We start from the raw sequence: 26612 nt of genomic DNA, 5'->3' as shown, positions 1-26612 counted from the left end.
CCCCCCCCCCCCCTGAGGTTTTTTCTTTTTTACAGTGTTTCCAAATTACGATCAATCTTGTTCTTTTTAGTTGATTTTAATTTCTTGCTCTTTATCAAATCAATGCGATAAATCTCGTTCTTGATTTGATTTTTTTTTTGTGTTTATTGTTTCTGAGCCTTAGATGAATCGTCGCAGATTTTTTGTTTTTTCTTTCTGGGGTTTAATTGTGATTTATTTGTTTTGGGGAATCTTGATTTCTTGAATTTGTTTTTTTTTTTTAATATCGATTTTTTTACTTGTGATTTTATTGAGCTTTAATCAACGAGGTTTATGTGTTTATGTTGTGGGAATTTTTTGGATTTTGTTTGTATGTCCACTGTTATATGATTTTGATTTTGTGTGTGTTTTAAGGTGATGGAGATCGTTCGGACAAGAAGAGTATTGATGAGAACAAAGTGAAAGCTCCAAACATGTTCGAACGAGCAAAAGAGGAGTTTGATGCTGTTATTGGATCTCTTCAAAAACGCAAGAGTTTTAAGTTTGTTTCTTTCTTTCTTTCTTCTAATACACTTCTGTGACCCTGTCTTATTATATGAAGCTTCTCTGGTGTTATATAACGCCGTGAAGAATGAAACTTACTAGCGTCTTCAGGAGTTTGCTAATAATGCTTTGTACATTCTGTTTCAGGGATGAATCTGACAAAGTCAAATCAGAGAAACCAGGTTCAGTATTTTTTTGCTCTCATCATGTTAAGTTTGTTTCGGTCTCGAGATTTACAGGGGTTTTTTTTTTTGGTTTCAATTGGGTAACAGAACAAAGTTTTGTCTAATTTATTACTTTGAACGTCGATACAGAAGATGGAAAGAAGAAACCGAACATGATGAAAAAGGCGAAAGATGAACTCAAATCTTTATTCCAGAAGGAGAAACCTCATCGCCATCATCATCATCACAAAGAAACTCATGGAAGGAGTGATGATATTAATGAGAACACTCCGGTGGATGAAGTGAAGGCTCCTAATGTTTTCGAGAGAGCCAAGGAAGAGATCGAGGCCGTCATCGACACCATCCATCCCAAGAAGAAGAATGAGGCAGAGGGTTCTGATTCACCTAAGTCTCCTCGGTCTGTCTCACCGGAAAAGGAGAGAGCTGGACTCGGATGCTCTATTGGAAAGGGGCTGGAAAAGATTTGTTCTCCTTGGGGTGATGATAAAAAAGATTGAATTATATTCATATGATTGATTGATATGATCATGAACTCTTGTTTTCTAATTGGCGTGGTAGAACTTGGTTTTAAGTTTGAATGAGTTTGTTGGTTATTAGGTACTCTGAGAATTGTTGTTACCTTAACAGACTCTGCTTGTTCTTTTTCATATTTCAAAACTTCAGTGTCCTCTATGTATATAATTCTGAAATCGTTAGCTTGTTACATGGATTCTATGGGTGCTAGTTACTACTATTACTTAGACACAATTTCATATTTCAAAATCGACATAAAAACATCTTGAGGTGGAGATTAGGCAACAAACATCATGATATCGGTCTGAAACTTCATCAAACGAATGGTTCTTAGATGTGCCAATGGACCTGTTAAAGGCTTTTGAGCTATAAAAAGATGTGTTATTAGTTAAGTTTAGATACTCTGTACTCTATAGCCTAAATCAAGTCTAATTAGTATTTTGAATTGAAACTTTAGTGCAATTGTGCAAATCATGATTTTTGTAACAAAAACATGTAAATTACTCTCTGGATGAATGTAAATAAAATGCGACATCACAGATTAATTTGTTTATGAACAGAGTAACGTCTTATACAAGCAAGCCAGACAAAAGAGTGCAATTTAATTGCATCATTGTTAATTTTTTAAAAAAATATAGCATATTTTACTATATTTCATACCACAAAATTATAAGAATTAAAAATAAATAAATATGCGGATTAATAAGACCCCTAAATCTCTATCTTTTGTCTTGTTCCTCGATCATGGCCGGCGATTCTGTCTTGACGAAGAAGCCACGGTTGGACAAATCCTCCGGCGAGTCGAGTTCCGCCTCCACACGCCGAGAACTCCGGAAGTACGACCCGTACGACGATGACTACATACGACAGTACCTCTTATACTACTATCAGTTCCATAAGAGCGAGGTATCGTATATCGTATATATCTTCATTCTCCCTGAATTTAGGTTTAAACTTTTAAATCTGTACTGTATGATACGTTTACGTGATCTCAAATTGTAATCTCAATTTTTTGAACTGTGTGTGATATAGGGTTTCGTCATTGATTGGGATAAATTGGACTACCGGTTCGAGACTAGGCCTATAATGGACCCATATCGCGTTGCTGCTTACAGTACCAATGATGAAGTTATCCGCGGCGTGGCTTGCCGTGCCATTTTCCAACACAATGCTGATACGGTCAGTAGTGTCGTCTTTGATTTTGTTGATATATAATGTATGTTTGTATTCCTTATTCTTACTTTGTTTGCTCACGTATTTTTTATGTATTCAGGGGAGTCGGATTGAGTTCGTGGATCACGTTTCGGCAAGTTACAGGTGGTGTGCAGGTGTACTTTATTGGGTTACGTTTTGGGCTAAGGATTTGGCATCATCCAATCCTGAGCCTAGACTTTATCAAACTAATGTTCGCCTCTGCGGACCAACCTTCTGTGAGATGTTAATCTTCAGGCTCAAACCTACTGATGAAGGTATCTTCTTGATAACAATCTCTCTTTTTGCTATCAACATTCATAGACTAGTTGCATTTTCTTCTCGGGAATTTTAGTATTGCTTTGCTCTTCTTATTTGGCTGAGGCTTTAGGTTCATAGTTTTATGGTTAATTAACAACAACTTGGGGGTATTGGATATTTGACTTTACTTGATGATGGACTCTAGGAAATAGGAATACTTCTTTGGCGTAAGGTTTTGTTGGCAGACTGCTTTTGGCTGAGGCTTATGTCCATACTTTGATGGTTAACAACTTGGGAGTATTGGATAGTTGCCTTTTGGTTGATGATGGACTCTAGCTAGGAATACTTCTTTGGCGTACGGTTTAGTTGGCATATTGTTTTGCCTCATGTGAAAATGTTTGAATGTAAACTTGTGTGTGTGTGTGGTTATATATGATACAGAGATTGCTGCTGTTCAAGTGGATCCTCCTCCTCCATTGTTTGATCATAACCCAGGTGAATATGTTGTTCTTCTCTCTGCTATTGATATGCCTTTCTAGCGAAGTGGGTGACTTTGACTCTTTTCTTAACTGGATTATTTGGTGCTTGCAGAGCTACCAACCATATTGTTCACCGTAACGGGTCCAGGATCTGGTTCCATGTCCATACCCGAAGTTTCCTTCACTCGGATTCCTGCTGAAGTTGAGCCGACCGTGTGGTCGCCATAATCCTCACCATACGTGTAAACCAAAACCCCGGAGGTGTAAATAGCTTATAAATATCTAAATAGCTTTGTTCCTACTTATGTTCTTATTTATATGTTTTACTAACCACATAATCGGTAGTTCACAATAATAAATTGAAATGCATTTTATTTTTTTAAGCCTATATTGTCTTTATTATATGGATCCCCAATATGTGATAACATTGTCAGTACCCAAAATCCTTGTCACTCAGAATTTCACAGTCATTGTCAATTATTTAAACTTTTTTTCTCTTAGGTTTGTTAGGTTTCAATTTTCAGATTTTGTTTTGTCGTTGCAATTCTTAGATAATATGTTTTAACTAGAAGCAAAAGTCTTAGTCAAACTACAACAACAATCTTGACAAAGATTAAAAACAAAATCAAAATAAAAGAGAAATGAAAAAACAAATCTTTATCGAACTTAAAAACTCTAATGTGGTCTAAAACATCACCGATTATCTCACTAAAGCATTAGTTTCTCTTTCGCACCTGCAACAATATTATAAAACCAATGTGAGTTCCATTCCCTCCATTATATATAATTTGTTAATATATTTTTTAGAAATCTGAATCTTGGTGGAAAGCTCGATCCACATAATCAACTGGTGATCGGTAAATTCGCTGTAAATTTTGGAAACAGTTACTCATCTACCAAAAAGGATATTAAATAATTTTTTGTAGACTTTCAAGTTAACGAAACTTACGGATCCGATACTACTGAACTCAGCACCAGCATTGCATAAATTTTAGTAGACTTTCACTGGTTGTTGTCTCACAAATGCTCGAAGCTCATCATTGTCAGGGTCCGTGAGATATATAGGATGAGTGAGTGGTGAGTTTTTATCGAGTAAGAAGAAAAATATATCTTTATCAAAAAAAAAAAAATCTATACTAGTTTATGTTTTTGGAAATATTTTCCATTAAATGCTTATATTCATATCCAAACAAGTTTTGTTAACTTTCTCTACTATCTTTATAACAAAACATAATTAAAATATTTTAAATATCCATACATATAATGTTCTATCATTAATATAGATATTAAGAAGATTTATTTCAGATTTAAAAAAATTATTCTCCTATGATCTTTTTTTCTTTTAAATTTTAAATGTAGTAAATCATTGTATAAAATATAAAGTTAATAAAATGTATATTCTGCATATATTGTGAATTTGTGTTTTTTAAACGAACATATATTACTAAATTAATATAAAAAATGTGTGTTCAACATATATATATATATTAAATTTACCGTATATAGTAAATTATAAAATTTTAAGAAGTTTATAATTTATAACTGATATATCTTAACATAATAAAAAGTTTAAATTATGAATATTTAAACATATTAAATTTTAAAAATAACACAAACGAATTATATTACATAACGGGTTATATGACATACATGAGTGAATTGATAATACTAAAAAATAAAATATCATTAATATGTTACTTCGATACTAGTTAAATCTTCATTTTACTATTTTAACAACACCAATATTAAATATGTCGAATCAAACAAATTTTTTTTTTCAACATCAAATTGATTTATTAAGATTGTATTAACAAAAATTGGTATGCGGTATATCGCGTATTATATACTAGATCACTAAAATTAACAAAAGAGTTATATTAGCAAAATTAATGTTAAAATAATATATTAACAAAAAAAAAAATTGCCCTGCAGTATACCGCGGGTCATAATCTAGTAGTGATGGTTTTTTTGTGTAGATAAAGAATAAGGATTTTGAAATAGGTAATTATTTTTAATGAAATGATTAGATAGATAGAATAAGAAGGGAGACAATAAATTCAAGAAAGACAAAAAGAAAAAAATTAGAGACAATGTAAATGGAAAATTAAATACTCCATTTCAGCCATTATGATTTGATAGAAGAAACAGAACTCAGAAGACACAAAAGTTTACTCCATATCTTTTTTATTTTTTTTGTCTCTTTATTGCTTATGAGTCAAAAAAATATACCAATTTTTTTGAAAATATTTTGTTGATCCTAATGATAAAATCAGATAATGAAGGTGAAGTGACTTTAGTGCAGTGGTCAAAGGTAAGTTTTTAATGCACAAAACACCATCACATCCGGGATCGAGTCCCGCTCCCTACGAATATAAGGATTAGGCTAATGGGCCGGCCTGTTGTGCCCCAATGGTTGAAAAAAAAAAAATCAGACAATGAAGGCTTTTTTTTATTTTGTTAGAGGACAATGAAGGAATATTGTAAGAAAATATAACTGAATTTTATGTGATCTAAAATATGATATATATATATATATATATATATATATATATATATCAAATTTGATTTTTCTCTTAGTTAGTTAGAGATAATTTATTTCTCTTTATTTTGTACAAAACAGGAAACTTTCTACCCAAGTCCATTAGCTAAGTCTGCGCATTTTCAAATTGCATTTACGATTTTCTGATTTAATCATAATTTCTTAGGAGTGAAAGCAAATTTATTGCACTTAACGAGGATATTTCTTTTTATGGCAGAGAAGAAAACTGATGGAAAAAAAAAACTTTAAAATTTAATTAGTAAGAAAACTTTCTAATAACTAGGTTAACCAAAGAAAGATTCAAAGCTCATACTTCAAAAATATAACCAAAACAGAAGTTTTTAAATTTTGGTTCAAAACTTGCAAACTCTTTATACCACGATTTAAAGCTTTACCCAACTACCAAAATCTTTCTGTATGATTGTATGTATACGTTTGACTGTACGACGACTAGGGGTGTCAAAATGGTTAACTCAACCCAACTCAACTCATTATCCAATGAGTTAAACGTTAATGAGTTTATGAGTTAATTCAACTCATTTAACAATTGGGATTGATCAACCCATAAATCTATTTAGTTAAATGAGTTAGATGAATAATTGGGTTGATCCATTACAATATAAATTAATTAATATTTAATATAAAATAATTATAATTAATTACAATATAAATTAATTAATATTTAATATAAAATTATAGGATGATGATGATGACATCATGCTGTTGACTATGATATATATATATATGTTGATATGATGATGGTGATGTTAATATGATTATGAAAGTATGATGATGGTGATGATAGTATGACAATGTTGATGATGATGATATTTACATGATGGGAGTATGATGATGATGATAGTATGATGATGTTGATATGATGATGGTAGTATGATGATGATGATAGTATGATAATGTTGATATGATGATGGTAGTATGATGATGATGATGATAGTATGTTGATATGGTAGGATGATGATGATGATAGTATGATGATAGTATGATGATGTTGGTATTATGATGATGATAGTATGATGATGTTGATATGATGATGGTAGACCGATGATGATGATAATATGATGATGTTGGTATTATGATGATGATGTTGTTGATAATATTAGGTTTATAATGATGAAATGATAGGTTAATGGTTAACTCATAAACTCATTATAACTAAACGCATTTGACTCATGAACTCATTTAATATTCAATTTATTTAACCCATCAACTCATTAGGATCAAAATTTTAAACTTATTAGGGTTCATGAGTTGAGATGATTTGAGTTGGCTCACTAATCTTGACTCATTTTGACACATCTAACGACGACTCATTATTTAACGCGGTTCAGACCTAATTAACTTTGGTTTACGCACATATCTAGGGAAATCAGAACTGCATACCTATACTGCATAAATCCCATAGCCATTTGTAATCACTTGCACGAAAAAATTATTTGGGAATTTAGGATATTACGAAACAAAAACGCAAATACTATTTTTAACATATATATGATTATGTTTGATAATACAACTAAAATTACTCGTTTAAAACCAACTCCGTGGTTATCCTTTGGAATTTACTAACCTTTTGTGTAAATACATGTCATGGGTTTATTTTGCTTATAGATAAATTTACATTGCAGACTGTATTATCGCAACAAATTACTTTTACAAAATAACCGAAACTAGATTTTAATATGTGGTGTACTGGGAGATAACTTTCTAATAACTATTAAAAATGTATATTGTATTTTTGTATTTATTTTAATATGTTTTCATTAATATTTAGATTTTGTAATTTTAGATGAATTGTTTTTTTTGAGTTTGCTACTTAGTATTTGGTGTAACACCTATCGTAAACTATTTTGTGCATTTAAATAGACAAATCTGTAAAAAAAACTAAATAATCAGTATGTAAATTTTAATGCGCTGCATAACATGATTCACAAGATTTTACTTGTTTTTTAACAAGTTAAAAGTATCTAGAATATTTAGATTATGGATACTAATTTCTTTTAGAATTATTGTAAATATGTTTTTTTAGAAATTACAAATAATAACTTAATGTTTTGATATATATTCAAATAGTAGGGGTTTAATTGTGTAAATCTTAAAAAAAAGTTACTTTGCTAAATGTACTTCTAAATTAATAATAAAGAAATTTCCAATCCAGTTGGCAGTTGCTATGGTTAGATACAGGGGCGGAGCCACGTTGGTTGGGGGTGGTGCAACTGCATGAAAGTGTTTTGGTTTTACCCTAAATTTGTTTGTAAAAGTGGTGTAGTGGTAATGAATGCACCACATTATTCAAGAGGTCAAGAGTTAAAATCCCCATTAAAACAACTTTTTCACTTTTTGCATCTGATCAAAGCTTTGGCTGGATCCGCCACCAATTAGATATAGGTTGTATTATTGTATATTAAGCAGAATGTTTTCTCATAATGTACAGTTGCTATGGTTAGATATAGGTTGTATATATTAAGCATAATGTTTTCTCATAATCTACACTTTAAGCTCCATAAGAACATATATCTTTGATATCAATGCATGATTCGTGGACTACAATTTTTTTTAATAGATATTAGGCTTTTACTGGTCTGATATATGGTCTCTAACTCTTTGTACTATTAGAATTAAAGACGTCATAAGATTATAAAATATGTCAGAAGAATATAGGTAGACTGTAGACAGTATTATATATTCCCCTGTTGGCCAGACCATAGACAAATACGATTAAACAGTTGAGAACAAAAATATCCAAGTGGAAACGTTCCAATGTCACAAGTGAAATCCTCAAGGATCAACTAGAAGCAGAATTCAAGCAAGCCGCACCAGCGTACAACAAAATTTGTGAAATCAAACAAGCTTTGAGTAAAGCTTATCTACAAGAAGAAATTTATTGGAAACAAAAAAGCCAGACACAATGGTTAAGAGAGGGTGATCGAAACACTTTGTACTTTCATGGACGTGCAAAATCTCGTAAAGCTTGGAATCGGATGCTCTCGGTACGTGATAGCAATGGTCTTGAACATATAGGAGATGAGAACATAGTGTTGGTTGCTATAGAGTACTTCCAAAATCAGTATCAAAAAGAGGGTCAAGGCATATGGGGTGATTTTTTTGATAATGTACATGCTCCAGTTACGGTGGATATGAATCGACTCCTCACTAAAGAAGTCACATAGGATGAAATTAAACAGGCAGTCTTTGATATCAAAGCAGATCGGGCGCCGGGTCCAGATGGTATGACAGGTTGTTTCTATCATCAGTTTTGGGAAGTCTTAGGTACTGATATCACTGCAGAGATCAAGAGCATCTTTCAGACAGGTATCATGCCAATTCAACTCAGTCAAACGAATATATGTCTGATACCTAAGATAGAGCAACTGAGTCAAATGAGTGACTACCGTCCCATTAGCCTCTGCAATGTCTCCTATAAGATCATCTCAAAAATTTTGACTAGTCAGCTAAGACTATCCTCTCGGATCCCATCTCACTCGAACAAACGGATTTTGTACCTGGAAGACACGTTACTGATAATATATTGGTGGCTCATGAGTTATTACACTCCCTTAAGTCCAGAAAACGTCAATCGAAAAGCTATATGGCGATCAAGACTGACAATAGTAAAGCTTATGACCGGGTGGATTGGGATTTTCATGAGAAAACAATGGCTCATCTTGGTTTCAATCAGACATGTATTACCTGGATCATGGCGATGGTTCGTTCAGTCACGTATTCAGTCTTAATAAATAGGAGCCCTTATGGTGATATTAATCTGCAGCAAGGCATCCGACAAGGTGACCCTATCTCTCCATATCTATTCCTCTTCTGTGCGGAGATGTTGACACAAAAGATACGCCAAGAGGAGTCCAAAGGTAACCTTACAGGATTATCCATAAGCAACAGTGGTCCAAGGATTACTCATTTGCTTTTTGAGGATGACTCTTTGTTCTTTTGTCAAGCAAATTCACGAAATAGTAAGGCCCTTACTCGATTACTACAACAATATGGGGATATGACAGGGCAACGGGTAAACCTCAATAAATCCTCCATCACCTTTGGTTCGTGAGTTAAAGATGCTAAAAAACACACAGTTATAAGACATATCAAGATAACAAGAGAAGGGGGTTGTGGAAAATATTTGGGTTTGCCTGAAGAATTTTCAAGGAAAAAGTGCCAGATGTTTGAGTATATTGTTAAGCTTGTGAAGGAGAGAACGAATAACTGGCATACTAAACATCTATCAGAGGGTGGCAAGGAGGTCTTGCTGAAATATGTAGCATTGGCAATGCCAACACATGCTATGAGTTGTTTTAAACTCCCAATGACCATCTGTCATGAGATCGACTCTGTCCTCTCTCAGTTCTGGTGGGGCTCAGATGATTCAAAGAGACGAATAGCATGGGTAGGGTGGAAACGAATTACTCTCCCAAAGGCAGAAGGGAGACTAGGATTCAGAGATATTGAGATATTCAATGATGCTTTACTTGCTAAGCAGAATCTTAACATCACCGGATTCCATTCTCGCTAAACTTCTAAAATGCAGATATTTTCCATATTTAGACATTCAATATGCAACCCTAGGCAAGAAACCGTCTCATGGTTGGTGCTCAATACTACATGGTTTTAATCTACTGATCAAAGGTCTCTGATATCAAGTAGGAGATGGGACATCCATAAAACCTGCCACTGGTCCTTGGATCCCAACTCACCCATAGAGGAATCCCTATTGATGCCACTTGCCAACGTTGCTGTCAAGATATTGAGTCTATCAACCACATGTTATTTCAATGCCCTTACGCCACTACAACTTGGAGACTGTCCAACCTACCTGCAGGTCAGACATTCACATCAAATCTTGAAGAAAACTTTGAGGCATTACTGTTGGTGTATAATTCAACAATGGATACATATAAAAAACATCTACCTTTCTGGATTGGATGGCAACTTTGGAAATCAAAGAATGATCTGAATTTCAACAAAGTAGTTTGGAACCAAACTCGGTATTCGCCAAAGCTACTGATGATGTTACAGAATGGCTGTCTGCAACACATCAATCGGCAAACCAATCGCACCGGAAATCTCCTTCACATAACTCTTCTCAATCATTCCAATAGAAACCACCATCAAAGAATGTAGTCAAGGTAAACTTTGATGGTAGTTTCCATTATCATGATGGTAATATCGGCACTGGTTGGATAATACGCGATGATAAAGGAACATATCTGTTATCTGAAAGTTCAAAACTCAGGCAAGCATCTACTCCTCTGGAAACTGAAGGACTAGCGCTGCTACATGCTCTCCAATTGACTTGGTGTTGAGGTTACCAGAACGTGATCCTAGAAGGGGACTGTAAAGCATTGGATGATCTATTACACAAACGAACTACGAGTATAACTATGGAAAATCTCCTGGTTGACATCCGCAGTTGGACGGATCATTTCACTAAGATATCGTTCTCGCTTGTTCGGCGAGAATGTAATCAGGTTGCTGATAAGCTAGATTAGCTCATCATCAACAAGAAACTGCCCAAATATTTTTCTACCCTCCATTGTATTTACGGAGTTGTTTATTTCAAGACTATGTACCAATTTCTACAAATTAATACGAAACGTTAAAATAATTTTATCAAAATTTTAAAATTTCAGTTAATAATTGTAAAATCTACAATTTTATTGTATTAGTTAATAAAAATATTAAAAAATAATTTTTGTGATATAAAATAAATTTCTAAAACATCTATATACTTATTTAAGCAACTCTTTAAACAAATAACCATACTCCAAATAAAATATTACACAAAATGCCATTGTATTTTAATACAAAATATAATAACAGAATCTTAATATTAATTTGTTGTAACCTGAAAATGATTATCCAAAAAAATAGTAATTATTAATTTATTAGATTACAAGAAATCATTAATAAATTAATTTCAAAATTATTTAATAAAATTATTTTGAAATTATGTAATAAAATAATTAAACAGATTCTATTTATTGTTTTAGAAATCTTAGGAAACAATAACAAACAATTTAGCAAATTATAAAACTTAAATTTATTTATAAAACTAAAATTAAATATTTACATATCTAAATCATTTAATAATAACAAATATATATTAAAATTAGGATACAACATTGTTTATATTTTTAAAATATATCTATATACTTATTTAAACTATGTTGTTAAAAATTTAACCAGTTCTGATGTGACATATTACGAAAATGCTATTATATTTTAATTATTCTAATAACTAACAAAAGAAAAGTTTAGATTTGTTTACAAAATAATAAAACTCTATTTATTGTTTCATAAATCTTAGGAAATAATAACAAACTATTTAATTGGCTAAAACTTAATTGTTTATACACAATATTCACTATATAAACAATACTAAGTGTATAATATTGATAATATACATAACCTAATTGTAATTTTCACCTATAAAATTAATATACAACATGTTATACCAATAACTTCAATTTGTAAATTTGGTATATTAAGATCTCTAAACACGATCACATCAATTTGTAATACCAAATCACGGGTCAATACATGTTTTGTTAGATTTTTTTGGTTTTACCAAATGTATAATTAACGAATTTGATATTGCACCAAACCAAAATAGTAGTACCAACTACGGGTTGAAATCAGAGTATGACCTTAAGTAAATTAATTATATGATTTTATAAAATGTATAGAATTAATAAATTTTCTACTATTATTTTGTAACAAACAAATCCAAATTTACATAAATATTTCCTCACGCTGGTAACATTGTTTTACAAAATATTAATGTGTATTTATGAGTTAGGTAATAAAACGGGTAATGAGACGGGTAACGAGACGCTCAAAAATTAAATTAATATCCGATACTCGATCATTATTCATAGATAATATAATTATTATATCCTTCACTCGACCCTAAAGTTGCGGGTACCTTTTTTCGGGACGGATATAAACCGAAAAGCGGGTCCAATACGGGTATCGGTAGTAGTTTCCAGGCCTACCTATTAATAGTTTAATATAAATCAAAATTCACCATATAGTACTATATTATATAACATGTAAATGAATGATACAACATAAACATAATATTAACAAATAACAAAATAAAAAAAAATTCTCCGCGCTACCAGCGCGGATTATTATCTAGTCATCTATTATAGAGGGAATGTTTACGGAGTTTAAGTATATTCTTTCTTTTTTACTTTTAGAAAGGTTCCAGAATAGTTGGAAAAAAAACAAAAAAAGTTTCTGCTGAGAGCTCCTGCTGTATGATCCCTACAACGATGAATGGATCCTCGGATTACCTCAAGATTGCTGCTGTTCAAGTGGATCCTCCTCCTCCATTGTTTGGTGTTGACCCAGGTGAATCTTTACTCTTCTCTCTCTGCTATTGATATGCCTTTCTAGCGAAGTGGGTGACTTTGACTCTTTTCTTAACTGGATTATTTGGTGCTTGCAGAGTTACCCACCATATTGTTCACCGTAACGGGTCCAGGATCTGGTTACATGTCCATACCCGAAGTTTCCTTCACTCGGATTCCTGCTGAAGTTGAGCCGACCGTGTGGTCACCATAATCCTCACCGCGTGTTATCCAAAACCCCAAAAACCTCTGTTTGTATTTCACCTTTCTTATTTCTCTCTTCCTAATAAATCCCTTATTAGACCTCTAGTAACTTAGTAAGTTGTTGGCATTAACTTATATTTATCCTGATGAGGCCTAAATATAAGTAGCTTTGTTACCTACTTGACTTTCTTATTTGTAGTGGAATCCATATTTTAAAATCTAATCATATTTTCTAAGTTTGAGAAGCGCAGTCGACATTTAATAAACTCATATACGTATATACATAGTCATTATCTTGAGGTAATATGTGTGTTAATTAGTAGTATGTACTGTCCTTGTCTTCCAAATTACAAGCATTATAAGAGTATACAAATTTTAACTTACAATATGCTAACTGTATTAATTTAAATCACAAATATCACCTCTCATATTGCTTAGTTTTGTAATTTATATAACAAAGATATAAAATTACTAATCTGTCTCTGTTCCCTAACATACGTTGAGGCCATGGGCCGTTCTTATCGTGTCTGTCCTGCCTTGTTATGGACTTTAAGTCTTATAGTCATATCGAAGTAGGTGGTGAGTACTATTACACATTTATGTACATTATTACTAATGTATTAATTAAATATTGTAAATAAAAATTTTGAGATAAATATTGGACTAGATTTTGGAGGTATCGGACTAGAGAGACCAGTAACCATAATCTTAAAGAATGTTATCTTTTATTTTGGTGAATTATATCCCTTTATTCTTTGATGTCATCTTCCGTGTGTGCTTTGTAAGTTTGCATGTGCTGTAACTTTTGCAACTTCATAAGGGTCAATATTACATGTATATAGAAAACATACGTGACATATACAGTTTGCTATATGTAAAAATGTAATTTTCAAATATTATTGTCTAACAAAATGCGACAAATGACAATTAAAAAAAGCTTAATTATAATTAAGATACTCCACAAATTAAATATTGGTATAGGATGGGACGAAGTAGTCAGTCCAATCGAGACTACGTACCTTACCTAAATGTTGATGTTGACGGCACCATACAATCCACGTTTGGACTCTAAACTATATATTATTATCATTTTTAGAATATTTCGTAAGGTTACATATTAGATGATATCATGATGTACTTATCTCTATATAACTAAACTTTTATTTAACGGATGATTCTAGTAGACTAGCTAGTCGTAGCCAAGTCACTGTCAATGGAAATATAAAATCCAATGATACATGCATTCGAACCGATCTCAATAGAGACACCGAAATCGAATCAGTTCACCTAAAATGAAAATAAATTTTTGCCTAATTCAAAAACACTCGATTGAACTGAAAAGGATATAAATCCACCTCTACAATATAACCCATTTCGTCCTCCACGATATAACTCAAGCCGGACCATCCTCATAATGCATCAAAGGAAAAGTCATAATCTATGAAAATGAAACTTTCTGATTGAATCATAAAGTCCATCTTTGTTCGTTATCCATCGTTATAGTAAATGCTGAAATGGCTACCCATGTGGGTGTATATAGCCAGATACATGCAAGTATGCGATAATTACTTCAAAATAATATTAAATATATAAATATAAAATTTTGAGAGACGTGTATGAGTGGACCAAATTTTAATAATAATAATGTATGTTTCAAATTATTTTCTAAGAAATCAAAGTCAACCGTAAAAGGTCGGCGTTGCAGCTAGCATCCACGCGATATCGTCGAGTCCACATTTTGAGTAAATGTTGTCTTCTTTGATTTATTAATTTGAAAGACAAAGACATATATAGATTTAGAAATTGAAAATTAATAAATTAGAAATGAGTCATTGCATTTTCAAGTTACCATCCATATCGAGTATCTCACACTTCTTCATTAATAAATCTTCAACGGTTAACAAACTTCCCTTTTAAAAGAAAAAAACTTCCCTTTGAAAGAAAATGTGCAACTTGGAAAAGTCTTAATTATATATTTCATCAATACTTTAACACTAGCTAAACTAAGCTAAATGGTTGAGATTGCTTTGCAAAATATTCGACAAATTGTTTAATTGATTTCACTATTTGATACCCACTTGATTCGAATAAAAATATATATATAAAGTGGTGTGTTCCACGTAACCACACACAATATGCAATCGCATCGTCAATCTTGATATAACTTCACTTCGCGACCCCTAGATCAATTATTATGAAATGAAGAAAGAAGTTGCGCAAATATTATGAAGTTGAGAAGGAAAATTCACCAATTTCATAAGATAATTACATGCTCTTCAGTATGCATTAGTTAATAGTTACATAGTAGCTCAGCTCAGCTCAAGAATCACTCAATCATTTAATTTGAGACCAGACCAGGAAAACCCTAAAGTCAAGGTAGACAAATTATACACGCGTAAAACATGTGTGAATAGTAGAGTTAGTTGTCACTCGTAAGCTTTAGATTAGAAAAAAACGTGTTGAAATGGGTGGTCTAATCTAAACACCAAATATATTTAAACAGAAATGAAAAAAAAAAAGTTGATGTTAATAAGATGGGGTCTCTCCTGTCACAATAATTTTGGAACTTTATATGATTTCTCAATTCACACTAAAGGATGAGCCCTACACATAACTTTCTCCTGTCAAAAGAACTAGAGCATCTCTTTCTTACTTGTTTCCAGCTCTTTTCCTTTACATTTCTACCGTTAGCTTTTTCATTATTTTATTTCACCGCATTTAAAGATGTTTTACACTATCATGTGGTATCACTATGTAGAAATAAATTTTATTATGCGTAACAATCTACATTAATTGAGATACTGACAATAAAATTTAATGGTAAATGTCAATACAACTTGTTCCCACCTCCCGACTTCCGGAAACAAAATCTAACCGTGTACGTATTTTTTATGTGCGGTGGAAACTTTACATCAACGTGTAGTGATTTTCACGTAGTCATCATCATCCATAACTGGTTTATTTACCTATTAATAAAAATTACTTTGATTAATAATGAGCTGTTCTTGTAAAATCATACACAAAGTGCAAACAATATCACTGTTTTAGAAATATGAATAGAAGAAAAGAAGAAGAAAAAATAAAATTTCACGTGCGTCTGATGTGAACACATTAACTCTAAATATTTCCGACGTTTCCATAATCAAAACTAAAAAACCATTAAAAAAGGACCAAAATAATAACAGTCAAGACTCTCAAAAAAGTTTGCAAAATAAAGAAAAATTAATAAATAAATAAACGCAAACCTCAAAAAAAAAAAAAAAAAANAAAATCCAAATATAAATAGACTCCTTTTGCTCTGTTCTCATTCCGACAACACCAACATAAACACACAAACCCCAACAAAAAAAAAAAATGGAGTTACTATCGACCGTCGCGACTTGGTTCACTCCGACGACTCTTTTCCTCCTTCTCAATCTCATGATCGGCACGATCGTCGTAACGTCTCGACTCGGTTCAGGTTCAAGAAAACATCACCACCAACAACATCACGATGGATTCGGGTCGGGTCATGCTCCGGCTCCGTTAGCTAGAGCTCCGTCTATCATCGACCGAGTCAAGTCTATCAATTTCCATCTCTACAAGTTTCCTCATCCGGAAACAGAGCTTTTCTCGATGACAGCTCACCACGACGTAATCGGATCGGATCTTCATGTATACCCGGATCCGAACCCGGCTCCTCCTTTAGAACGCGCTCCATCTCTTTTGGAGCGGGTTAAATCCATCAACATGTTTTCTTATTTCAAGTACCCACACGACGTAACCGGGTCGGATCTTCACTCTCATTCTTATTCCCACCCGGATCGACACTTGGATCCGGCTCCGTTACAACGCGCTCCGTCTCTTTTGGAACGGGTCAAATCGATGAACATGTCGTACTTCAAATTCCAGCAGTATAACCCGGAGGAGGAGAATGATTACACTCATCATCATCATCATCACACGGAACCGACTCGATTCGAAAACATCCCGACACGGATGGGTCGGGTTGACCCGATTGATATCTCAAAATTCCGAATCCCGGAGGAAGATCAACCAACTGGATCCGGATATAATAATAACCCAATCAACCCGCCCGGTTTAACTCGTGCTCCTTCGATCTTAGAACGGGTTAAATCCATCAAGTTATCGTCCTTCTACAGATCCGACCCGGAATTAGATCAAAATCCGGATCCGGTTCTTCACGAAGAAGAGCACAACAAGCACGTAAGGAGCAAATCGGAATCGAAAAAACCGGTGAAGAAGAAGAAGAAAGCTTCGACGACGGCGAAGATGACGAAATCGGCGAGCGAGAAATCAGGTTTCGGATTCGCCGGAAGCCACGAGGAAGCAGCGGCGGAGACGGTTGAATCCGTCGAACGGAGAAGACCAGATACGACGAGAGTCGAGAGATCGACGTCGTTCGGAGACGGAGAAGATGGCGTCGACGCGAAAGCTTCAGATTTCATCAACAAATTCAAACAACAACTGAAACTACAGAGACTCGACTCGATTCTAAGGTACAAAGAGATGCTCAAGGCCAACTGAGAGATGAAGAGTAATAACTGAAACTGCTTCTCGGTGGAGATTTGTATTCCTCGCTACGGCCACCGTCTCCGTCGCGGTTTTTTTTTGTTTGCCGCCGTTTTTTTCCACAGAGGAGAGTGGAGAATGTCGGAATTACCGATAATGCCCTTGCATGTTGAGGGTATTTAAGTAAATTGTGAATTAGTTTGTTTATGTGGGATTTAATATTATTTTAGTCATTTCATAAGAGACAAAAGGAAACAAAAAGAAACGTAGTTTGCTTGGGCGAAGAGTGAGATTGATGTGGTGTGGGCGTTAATATTCAATCGTACTATAAGAATTTTGTGATCGTGCCATGATGTTTTTCGGGTAAACTCGTTTTCGTAATGTCTTCTCCAACATGCCATTAGAGTTTTACTATCTTAAATGTTTTTTTTTTTGTACTTACTTACTCCTATTTTGTAACAGATTTTTAAGATTATATGTACATATAACAGATTTTTAAGATTACATGTAAATGTTATTAACAAAAAAAGATTATGAATGAAGTGGCCGATGATATAATTCATTTGTTGTCAGATTTATTATGCCTATCACATGTGATTGTAATTCTTTTTTTCCTTTTTATATTGTTCGGACCACTAATTGGCTAATGGCTAATAGCTATCTTATTATATATACAAAGTCAACAACTAAATATTTTTGAAGACAAATAAAATGAAACTGTTTTGATAATTTCTTCTCTGATAAATGATGTTAGGGGAGCTATAATTACTTATACTTGCTACTATTACCCTTCCCCGCACAATAACAAGTATCTTTTGTAATAATGTTTAAATTTGATAAGGTTAAGCTTATAAAAAAACATTTATACATTTAATGATTCGCTTACCATACTTAAATGTTCATTAAATAGATAGTTCAAACCGAACTGATATGATACTGTTTCAAAACTTCATTTATTATGTACAACTCAAGAAACTACCCAAAACAAAAACAAAAACAAAAACAAAAAACCAACGTATGTGTAGAGAAATTGGAACCAAACACTAAACATTTGAGAATATACGCTGAGGTCACTCACGACTCGTAGTGGTAGTCACATTTGAACGGTGTACGGAAGCGACGCAATAAAATAGATTACGTGTCCATAATTTTTTTAGTAGATGGATATTTTGAAAAAAAATGTCATAGCAGTCACCTACAAATTAAATTGTCTCTTTGCTATATACGTTATCGTATTTTCATTGACAATTAATGGGATAGACTTTGAATTGATCCAACAAATCAAAAACTTGTGAGATAAGGGTGTACGTCGTAATAATGAGGGTTTTAGAAATCAAGTGATCATCCGAATCAAAACCCATCCAACCATTCTTGGCCACGAAATTTAGATTTGGAATCTTTTATGTTTTTTACTCGTGGCTCGAAAAAGACTTTTTGGGTCATTCCTGATTATATTAATCTTCTTCTTAATCATCACACATCATCCATTCATCCCTATCTCTTTAGCTTACTATTCTTTTACTTAACAAAACAATTTCAAACTTCAAATTCAGTTTCGATTTCTCCTCTCTAAACGAATAGTTCATTTGTTTTGCAGCTCTGTGCTTTCAAATACACTTTACTCTCTTAAATATATATAGGCCTCTTAGAAAGAAAAACATTCAACAAAGTTTAGTTTAAAATTATTTTAACATTCAATATATTCATCAGTTGTTATATATTTAACATGCACGGCAAGAGAAAAACAAAAAAAATACATTCAATTTAATTTGAATTAACTATTTAGGATGTTATAAACGAACAAAAGTGTCTGGGTGGTGTAGTCGGTTATCACGCTAGTCTCACACACTAGAGGTCCCCGGTTCGAACCCGGGCTCAGACATCACATTTACATATTTTTTTTCCATTATATTTTTCGAAAGGCCTATTCATAAAACTTTCAGATGCTGCTATCAAAGGTAATCTGGCCGTCTGTAAAAGGCCGAACTAATTACATAGAAAGTTAGAGAAACTAGGCCTAGCCCATTACGTACTCACGTACACACTTCATAGCCTCCTAATGTGTGATTTTCATATTCATGAATTTGAAGCTTTTCCAACTTTTTTTTTTTGGTTTTTTTTTTTTGTTTTTTTGATAAACAAATTAATTTATTTTCCATACATATTTCATGTGTCATCTTTACTTTGGTTAAGTTGTACAACCGTCGAATATGCAGACTTACGGTGTACCGATTTACGCTGGAGGTTGCTTTTAAAAGTCATTACGTACTAAAATCTTTAGGGATTCTTTAATTTTTACCGCATGCTTTTATATTATAAAAATGTAAACTAATACTGATACAGTAAACATAGTGAAAGTACAATATTGTGGATTAATAAAGTTATAAAACCCTTTTGGCTTACTTGTGAGTTTTTTTTAATACTAAACAATGATAGTTACAATGTCTGGGGGACTCAGGGCATTTGCATCGGTGTCCCTAAACACTGTCCTTGCCAATTAAGTGATTTAATTTAAATGTAAATTCGACATATTTAGAAGATACGTTCCTTATTAGGGGACGTTTTTCCTTCGTCCGTCTGTACACGTATCTGCTCAAGAGATGTTTGTATTGTTTGGGTAGGGTAAACAAAAAAATCGAAACATCACTTATTTTTTTTTCATCTCCGACTCCGTCTTTCTTGTTTCTTTCTCTCTCGACTTGATTCTCGATTTAGGGTTCTTGATTGAGTCTCTCATTTGTTATTAGAGTTGGATTTAGGGTTATGGGTTTCAATTTTTTATCCTGAATTTAGTCTCTCGATTTAGGATTCTTTGATTTAGCTTAGGGTTCTCGATTTAGGAATTTTATTGTATTTTCGATTTTTTTCTCTGATTCGGTAAGTCTGGTGTTCGATTGTTTAGTCTGTGGTTCGATCGTTTAGAATTATCTCTTTGTTTATCATTGCTTCTGCTTCTTTTGGGATTTTGTGGGTACCAAAAGTGCATGAGCCTGTTTGCTTCTGAGTCAATGTCTGTTTTATTATCTTTAAACTTCTTCTGATTCCATTAATGTGGACTATGTTCAGTTCTTTAGGTGATGTGTTTGTTGTTTGTAACACAGTTGAGACTTTTTAAAGTTTCTGAATTGTTTGTTCCAACTTGTGTGCAGAAGAAACAAACGATGCCTCGTAAAGGATTATCCAATTTCGATGATTATGATGATGGTTTTGATGATGATGACGATGCTTATGATTATGACTATGATATTGATATAGATGGACCTGGTATTAAACATCTTCCCCATTACCTTTCTTTTGGTGGTTCATGGTCTCTTTTTAAATTGGTTATGAACTTGTAATTCCTAAACTGAAGAAGAAGAAGAAGTTGTTAGTTAGACAGTTACGATCCTCTAGGGATCTTGGATATATGTGAATATAGAATATCCTCTCAGCATAGATATGATTCTATCATCATGTTGTACTCTATAAATACTGTCCTTCGGTTAATGTTAATACTCACGGAGTTCATATTATAACATGGTATCAGAAGCCCTAGCCTACTGCTAGTTGTTTGCTCGATCCATCTCCGCCCTCTTCTTTCTTCTTTGCTCTGTTTCTCTTCCTCATCCCCTGTTTTCTCATCTTCTTCTCACTCTTCCCCCTTGTTTTCCATTTTTTATCCGCCGTCCCATCTCTAAGCATGGCCGACGCAACACAGAAAACCGACAAACCATTCGGTATTTCTCAGATCAAGGCGTACATCCCAATCACCCTTGACATGTCCAAAATGAACTACGACGTCTGGAGAGAATTGTTTGAGACCCACTGTCTCACCTTCGGCGTTCTCGGCCATCTCGACGGCACATCTACTGCAACTCCGGCGACACAACAGCAGTGGACGGAACACGATGGCTTAGTCAAAATGTGGATCTACGGCACAATCTCAGAATTGATCCTCGACACGGTTCTCAAAACCAAAGCTACGGCTCGTGAACTTTGGCTCACCATCGAAGAACTATTCCGCGACAACAAGGATGCTCGTGCTATGCAGTACGACACAGAACTGCGAACCCTGACAATCGGCGATTCCAGCATGGCAGAGTATTGCAAAAGACTCAAAACGCTCTCTGACCTCCTCGCCAATGTTGATTCACCAGTTACCGACCGTCAACTCGTCATGTATATGTTGAACGGCCTGACAGACAAATTCGACTCCATAATCAACGTCATCAAGCACAAGACTCCGTACCCATCCTTCACCGTTGCCCGCTCAATGCTACAACTGGAAGAGGACCGCCTGTCCAAACATGTGAAACCCGCCATTACTCCACCTCCTAACACATCATCGCCCAACATCCTCTACACCACGACTGATCAGAATTCATCGCGTGGTTCCTCATCTGGCCACAACAACCGTGGTAATCATAGAGGCCGCGGTCGTGGAGGTCGTCAAAACAGAGGAAGGGGTCGACACAACAACCACTGGTCGTACAACAGCCCACCATGGGGATATGGTTATCCGCCATACCAACATGCTCCAAACCAATCATCCTACTTCCCGCCTCCGCCTCCCTACTATGGACCTCCGCCTCACATGACGTACCCGCCGGCGCCACCGGTCATGCATTCTGCTCCTCAACACCACGGTGAGGCACACGTTGCACAAACCAACACACCGCTGACCTACCTCCCACCTGCGTTGACGAATGCGTTCCAAACCATGACACTTCAGGACCCCACTACCACTCCATGGGTCATGGACACCGGCGCCACCAACCACATCACCTCCCAACCAGGTATCCTTCGTCCTCCTTTTAATTTGAGTAATGTACCTTGTGTTGTTGTGGGAAATGGAACTTCGGCTAAGGTCACTCACGTTGGTAATGGCATCCTCCCCACACCCTCTCGCTCTCTTAATCTCCGTAATGTGCTTATTTGTCCATCTATAATCAAAAATTTGATCTCGGTACGTCGCTTTGTTACGGATAATAATTGTTCTGTTGAGTTTGACCCCCTTGGCTTTTGCATTAAGGATCTCCCGACGAGGACAAAACTCCTCCGCTGCAATAGTGAGGGTCCCCTCTACTCCGTTACTCCACCTACAAGCTCTCCGCCACAAGCTTTTGTTTCAGTCCCTCCAAGTGGTCTTCTGTGGCATCGTCGCCTCGGCCATCCCGGCAATAATAATCTTTTTCGTCTTCTGTCATCAAACAATATTTCTTTCAATAAGACCGACTTGACGACATTGTGTCAAGCGTGTCAACTTGGCAAACACATTCGTTCTCCATTTATATCATCAACAAGTTCTGTTTCTAAACCTTTTGATCTCATTCATTCAGATATCTGGACTTCTCCAGTTCCAAGTGTGAGCGGAATGAAATACTATCTCCTATTCTTAGATCATTTCACACACTTCATTTGGGTTTATCCATTGCAGCGCAAGAGTGATACGTTCAGCAAGTACATATCGTTCGCCGCATATGTTCAAACGCAATTTCAAACCACCATCAAGTCCCTCCAATGCGATAATGGTGGTGAATACAACAACCGTGCGTTTCTGACTCACCTCTCCTCCACCGGCACGACCATTCGCTTCTCATGTCCACACACGTCACAACAAAACGGACGAGCAGAACGCACCCTACGGACCATTAACAATCTTGTCCGTACGTTCCTCCATCAAGCGTCTATGCCGCTATCATATTGGGTCGAAGCCCTCAATACCGCCGTTCATACAATCAACCTCTTACCATCATCGGCGATCTATAATCAAGTACCGTACTCCAAGCTGTTCGCAAAACCGGCGCAGTACAGTCACCTTCGCACATTTGGATGCTTATGCTATCCGAATGCATTGGCCACCTCCGATCACAAACTTGCACCGCGTGCCACTCCTTGCATCTTCTTGGGTTACCCGACTAACCACAAGGGATACCGCTGCATGGATATTGCCACTAGAAAGGTCATCTTATCTCGTCATGTCACTTTTGATGAATCGGTCTTTCCTTTTTCGAAAATTTCTTCAGCTTCTTCCCCACCGATCCTTGTCCCTAAACAGATCCTTCCGGTGCCTCCCATTCCCCGGTTGACCATCACTCCACTCGTGGAGCCACCTGTCACAAACATCGTTCCCCCCTCTCATCCGATGGTCACCCGTACTAAACCACGAGCTCCATTATGTCTCCATACAGACATAATATCTCCCATTCCTACGTCACATGTCCAAGCGGCTAAGGATCCATTTTGGAATGACGCAATGACACAAGAACATAATGCTCAGATTAAAAGGCGTACGTGGGATCTGGTCCCCCGGCCTGTTGCTACTAATATTATTCGTTCAATGTGGCTTTTCAGGCACAAATTCGATGCAAATGGCAAGCTTAGTCGTTACAAAGCCAGGCTCGTCGCTAACGGGAGATCACAACAACTAGGCATTGACTGCGACGAGACGTTCAGCCCGGTCGTCAAACCGGCAACAATCCGCGCGGTGCTCCATACGGCAACTGCTCGCAACTGGCCGCTACACCAACTCGACGTGAAGAACGCTTTCCTGCATGGTGATCTCAAGGAGACTGTTTATATGCATCAGCCCCCCGGATTCGTCGATCCGACTAAACCGAATCATGTATGCCTTCTCCGACGTTCCCTCTACGGCCTTAAGCAGGCGCCCCGCGTGTGGAACTCTCGGTTTGCAAGCTACGCTCGCCGCATTGGATTCAAACAGAGCGTTTTAGACCCTTCGCTTTTCATTCATCACCACGGCCGTGACATCGCATATCTTCTCTTATATGTTGACGACATTATTCTCACCACCTCCACCCCTTTGCTTCTTCAACGCATCATCTCCTCCTTGAGCTCTGAGTTTGAGATGTCGGATCAAGGCCTCCTCCACTACTTCCTCGGCATTTCAGTAACAAGGAATGATGCTGGTCTTTTCTTGAGTCAACATAACTACGCCGCTGATATACTACACCGTGCGGGAATGACAAACTGCAACGCTACCATCACCCCTGTGGACACCAAAGCCAAACTTGCCGCTGATGCCGGCGCTCCGGTTAAAGACCCTACGCTCTATCGAAGTCTAGCCGGTGCACTTCAGTACCTCACCTTCACCCGACCTGACATTGCCTATGCAGTCCAACAGGTGTGTTTGTTCATGCATGATCCACGAGAGACTCACTTCAACGCTTTAAAACGCATACTCCGCTATATCAAGGGCACTATTTCTCACGGTCTACAAATTCATCGTTTGTCCGTTACTGATCTTGTTGCATACACGGACGCTGACTGGGCCGGGTGCCCTACAACTCGACGGTCTACTTCTGGATATTGTATTTTTCTTGGTGATAGCCTCATCTCGTGGTCTGCCAAGCGCCAACCTACAACGTCTCGGTCCAGTGCAGAAGCCGAGTATCGGGGTGTGGCGAATGTTGTTGCCGAAGCTACCTGGTTACGAGCTCTTCTCTCCGAAATGCACATTACCATACCGAAGGCCACACTCGTCTACTGCGATAACGTTAGCGCCGTCTACATGTCCTCCAATCCCGTTCAACACCAACGGACCAAGCACATCGAAATTGATATTCATTTCGTCCGCGATAAGGTTGCTATTGGCGAGATCAAAGTGCTTCATGTTCCCTCCGCTCACCAGTTCGCAGACATCTTCACCAAGGGCCTTCCATCTCCGTTGTTCTTAGACTTTCGGGACAGTCTGAACGTCCGCTCAGCCGCTTCACCGACGTTCCGACTGCGGGGGAGTGTTAGTTAGACTGTTAGTTAGACAGTTACGATCCTCTAGGGATCTTGGATATATGTGAATATAGAATATCCTCTCAGCATAGATATGATTCTATCATCATGTTGTACTCTATAAATACTGTCCTTCGGTTAATGTTAATACTCACGGAGTTCATATTATAACAGAAGTTGTTGAACCAAAGGAAGATATTGCTAAGGCAGGGCTTTGGCGATGTGCAATCTGTACATATGACAATGATGAGACTATGTTTGTGTGTGATAGTTGCGGTGTTCTTCGCCATCCTGTGGCCGGAAATCAAAGTACCAATAAGAGTACAGGTACTATATCTTCAGTCTGTGTTAGTGAGACTTTTGGATTTATACAATCTCTCTTTGTCTCTGCATAGGATACACTAATTATTGCATACTGTCTGAATATGTCTCGTATGTTTTGTTTATTTGAGGTCACTTGGTAATCTATTGGTTTATGATTGGGAAAAGGAGTGACTGTGGTTATTATACTTGTGATTTTGCTATTCTAGGTATATAATTATAGAATAATAGATGTGTTTTATGCAGTTGAAGGCAGATGCAAAGAACCCGTGGTATCCAAATTGGCTGTTCTTTGTCTGCTAGAAAACAAGGATCTTGTGAAGGAACAGGAACCTCTGCCTGGAATTTCCCGTGGGAATATTCATGATCTCCACAAGGCTTTTAGTTCTAAAACTTCCTGCGTTAGTATAGGTTGTTAACTTGCTGTAGTTTGATTGTGTTTTATGATTTCAGTTAACGAGCTGTTTGTGTTAAGAGTCTATAGTTGGTTCTTTGCATATATTTTTAATGTCAATGTTATATGTTTTATTTAAATTAAAACTTTAATATGTTTTTACATAATTATTTAAATAATTAGTTTTTTAAATTAAAAATACTATGAAAGACCACACCCTGAAGAACACCAATGCTATACAAAACTTAAGAAACTCTCAAAATATGAATAAAATAATTGAAGGACCAAAATTCTGTACCAACCGATGCACATGCCCTCAGGTAAACAAAAAGAAGACGCTTTTGGGTATATTTACAGTATATTGGATATTCCCACAGGTTAGCATTC

General features: G+C 35.7%; 3 protein-coding genes and 1 non-coding gene across 5 annotated transcripts in view; all 4 read left to right on the top strand.

Moving 5' to 3' along the window:
* Positions 1 to 1416, top strand: part of LOC104733839 (DEAD-box ATP-dependent RNA helicase 42) — a 1611-nt gene extending 195 nt beyond the window's left edge. The window contains exons 2-4 of one of the 2 annotated variants that reach the window (XM_010453381.1): positions 394 to 520; positions 670 to 704; positions 837 to 1416. In XM_010453381.1, the coding sequence (XP_010451683.1) occupies positions 394 to 520; positions 670 to 704; positions 837 to 1204 (530 nt within the window). In that variant the 3' untranslated portion in view covers positions 1205 to 1416. The remainder of the gene's footprint in view (positions 1 to 393; positions 521 to 669; positions 705 to 836) is intronic. The other variant, XM_010453385.1, reaches the window with a different exon arrangement.
* On the top strand, positions 1965 to 13355 carry LOC104756155. The gene is made up of 5 exons (XM_019231284.1): positions 1965 to 2126; positions 2253 to 2334; positions 2408 to 2689; positions 3114 to 3167; positions 13165 to 13355. Exons 1-5 carry the CDS (start codon positions 1965 to 1967, stop codon positions 13278 to 13280), a joined length of 696 nt encoding a protein of 231 aa, XP_019086829.1. The 3' UTR covers positions 13281 to 13355.
* LOC104733832 lies at positions 16570 to 18286 on the top strand. Its single transcript, XM_010453377.2, has one exon. The coding sequence runs from the start codon at positions 16625 to 16627 to the stop codon at positions 17795 to 17797; it is 1173 nt and encodes a 390-aa protein (XP_010451679.1). The 5' UTR covers positions 16570 to 16624; the 3' UTR covers positions 17798 to 18286.
* TRNAV-CAC lies at positions 19591 to 19664 on the top strand. The gene has a single exon. It is a non-coding gene; the product is annotated as a tRNA-Val (tRNA).

This window comes from Camelina sativa, chromosome 2 (assembly GCF_000633955.1).
Source record: "Camelina sativa cultivar DH55 chromosome 2, Cs, whole genome shotgun sequence".
NCBI lineage: Eukaryota > Viridiplantae > Streptophyta > Magnoliopsida > Brassicales > Brassicaceae > Camelina > Camelina sativa.
The sequence above is the reverse complement of the archived record's forward strand: the minus strand, read 5'-3'. Positions and strand labels throughout refer to the sequence as shown.

Excerpts from the sequence above, each read along its gene's own strand:
- LOC104756155 (XM_019231284.1), top strand. The coding sequence starts at position 1,965 with ATGGCCGGCGATTCTGTCTTGACGAAGAAGCCACGGTTGGACAAATCC. Across the intron at positions 2,690-3,113 it reads GCTCAAACCTACTGATGAAG|AGATTGCTGCTGTTCAAGTG; the intron begins GTATCTTCTTGA and ends TATATGATACAG. Across the intron at positions 3,168-13,164 it reads ATTGTTTGATCATAACCCAG|AGTTACCCACCATATTGTTC; the intron begins GTGAATATGTTG and ends TGGTGCTTGCAG.
- LOC104733832 (XM_010453377.2), top strand. The coding sequence starts at position 16,625 with ATGGAGTTACTATCGACCGTCGCGACTTGGTTCACTCCGACGACTCTT.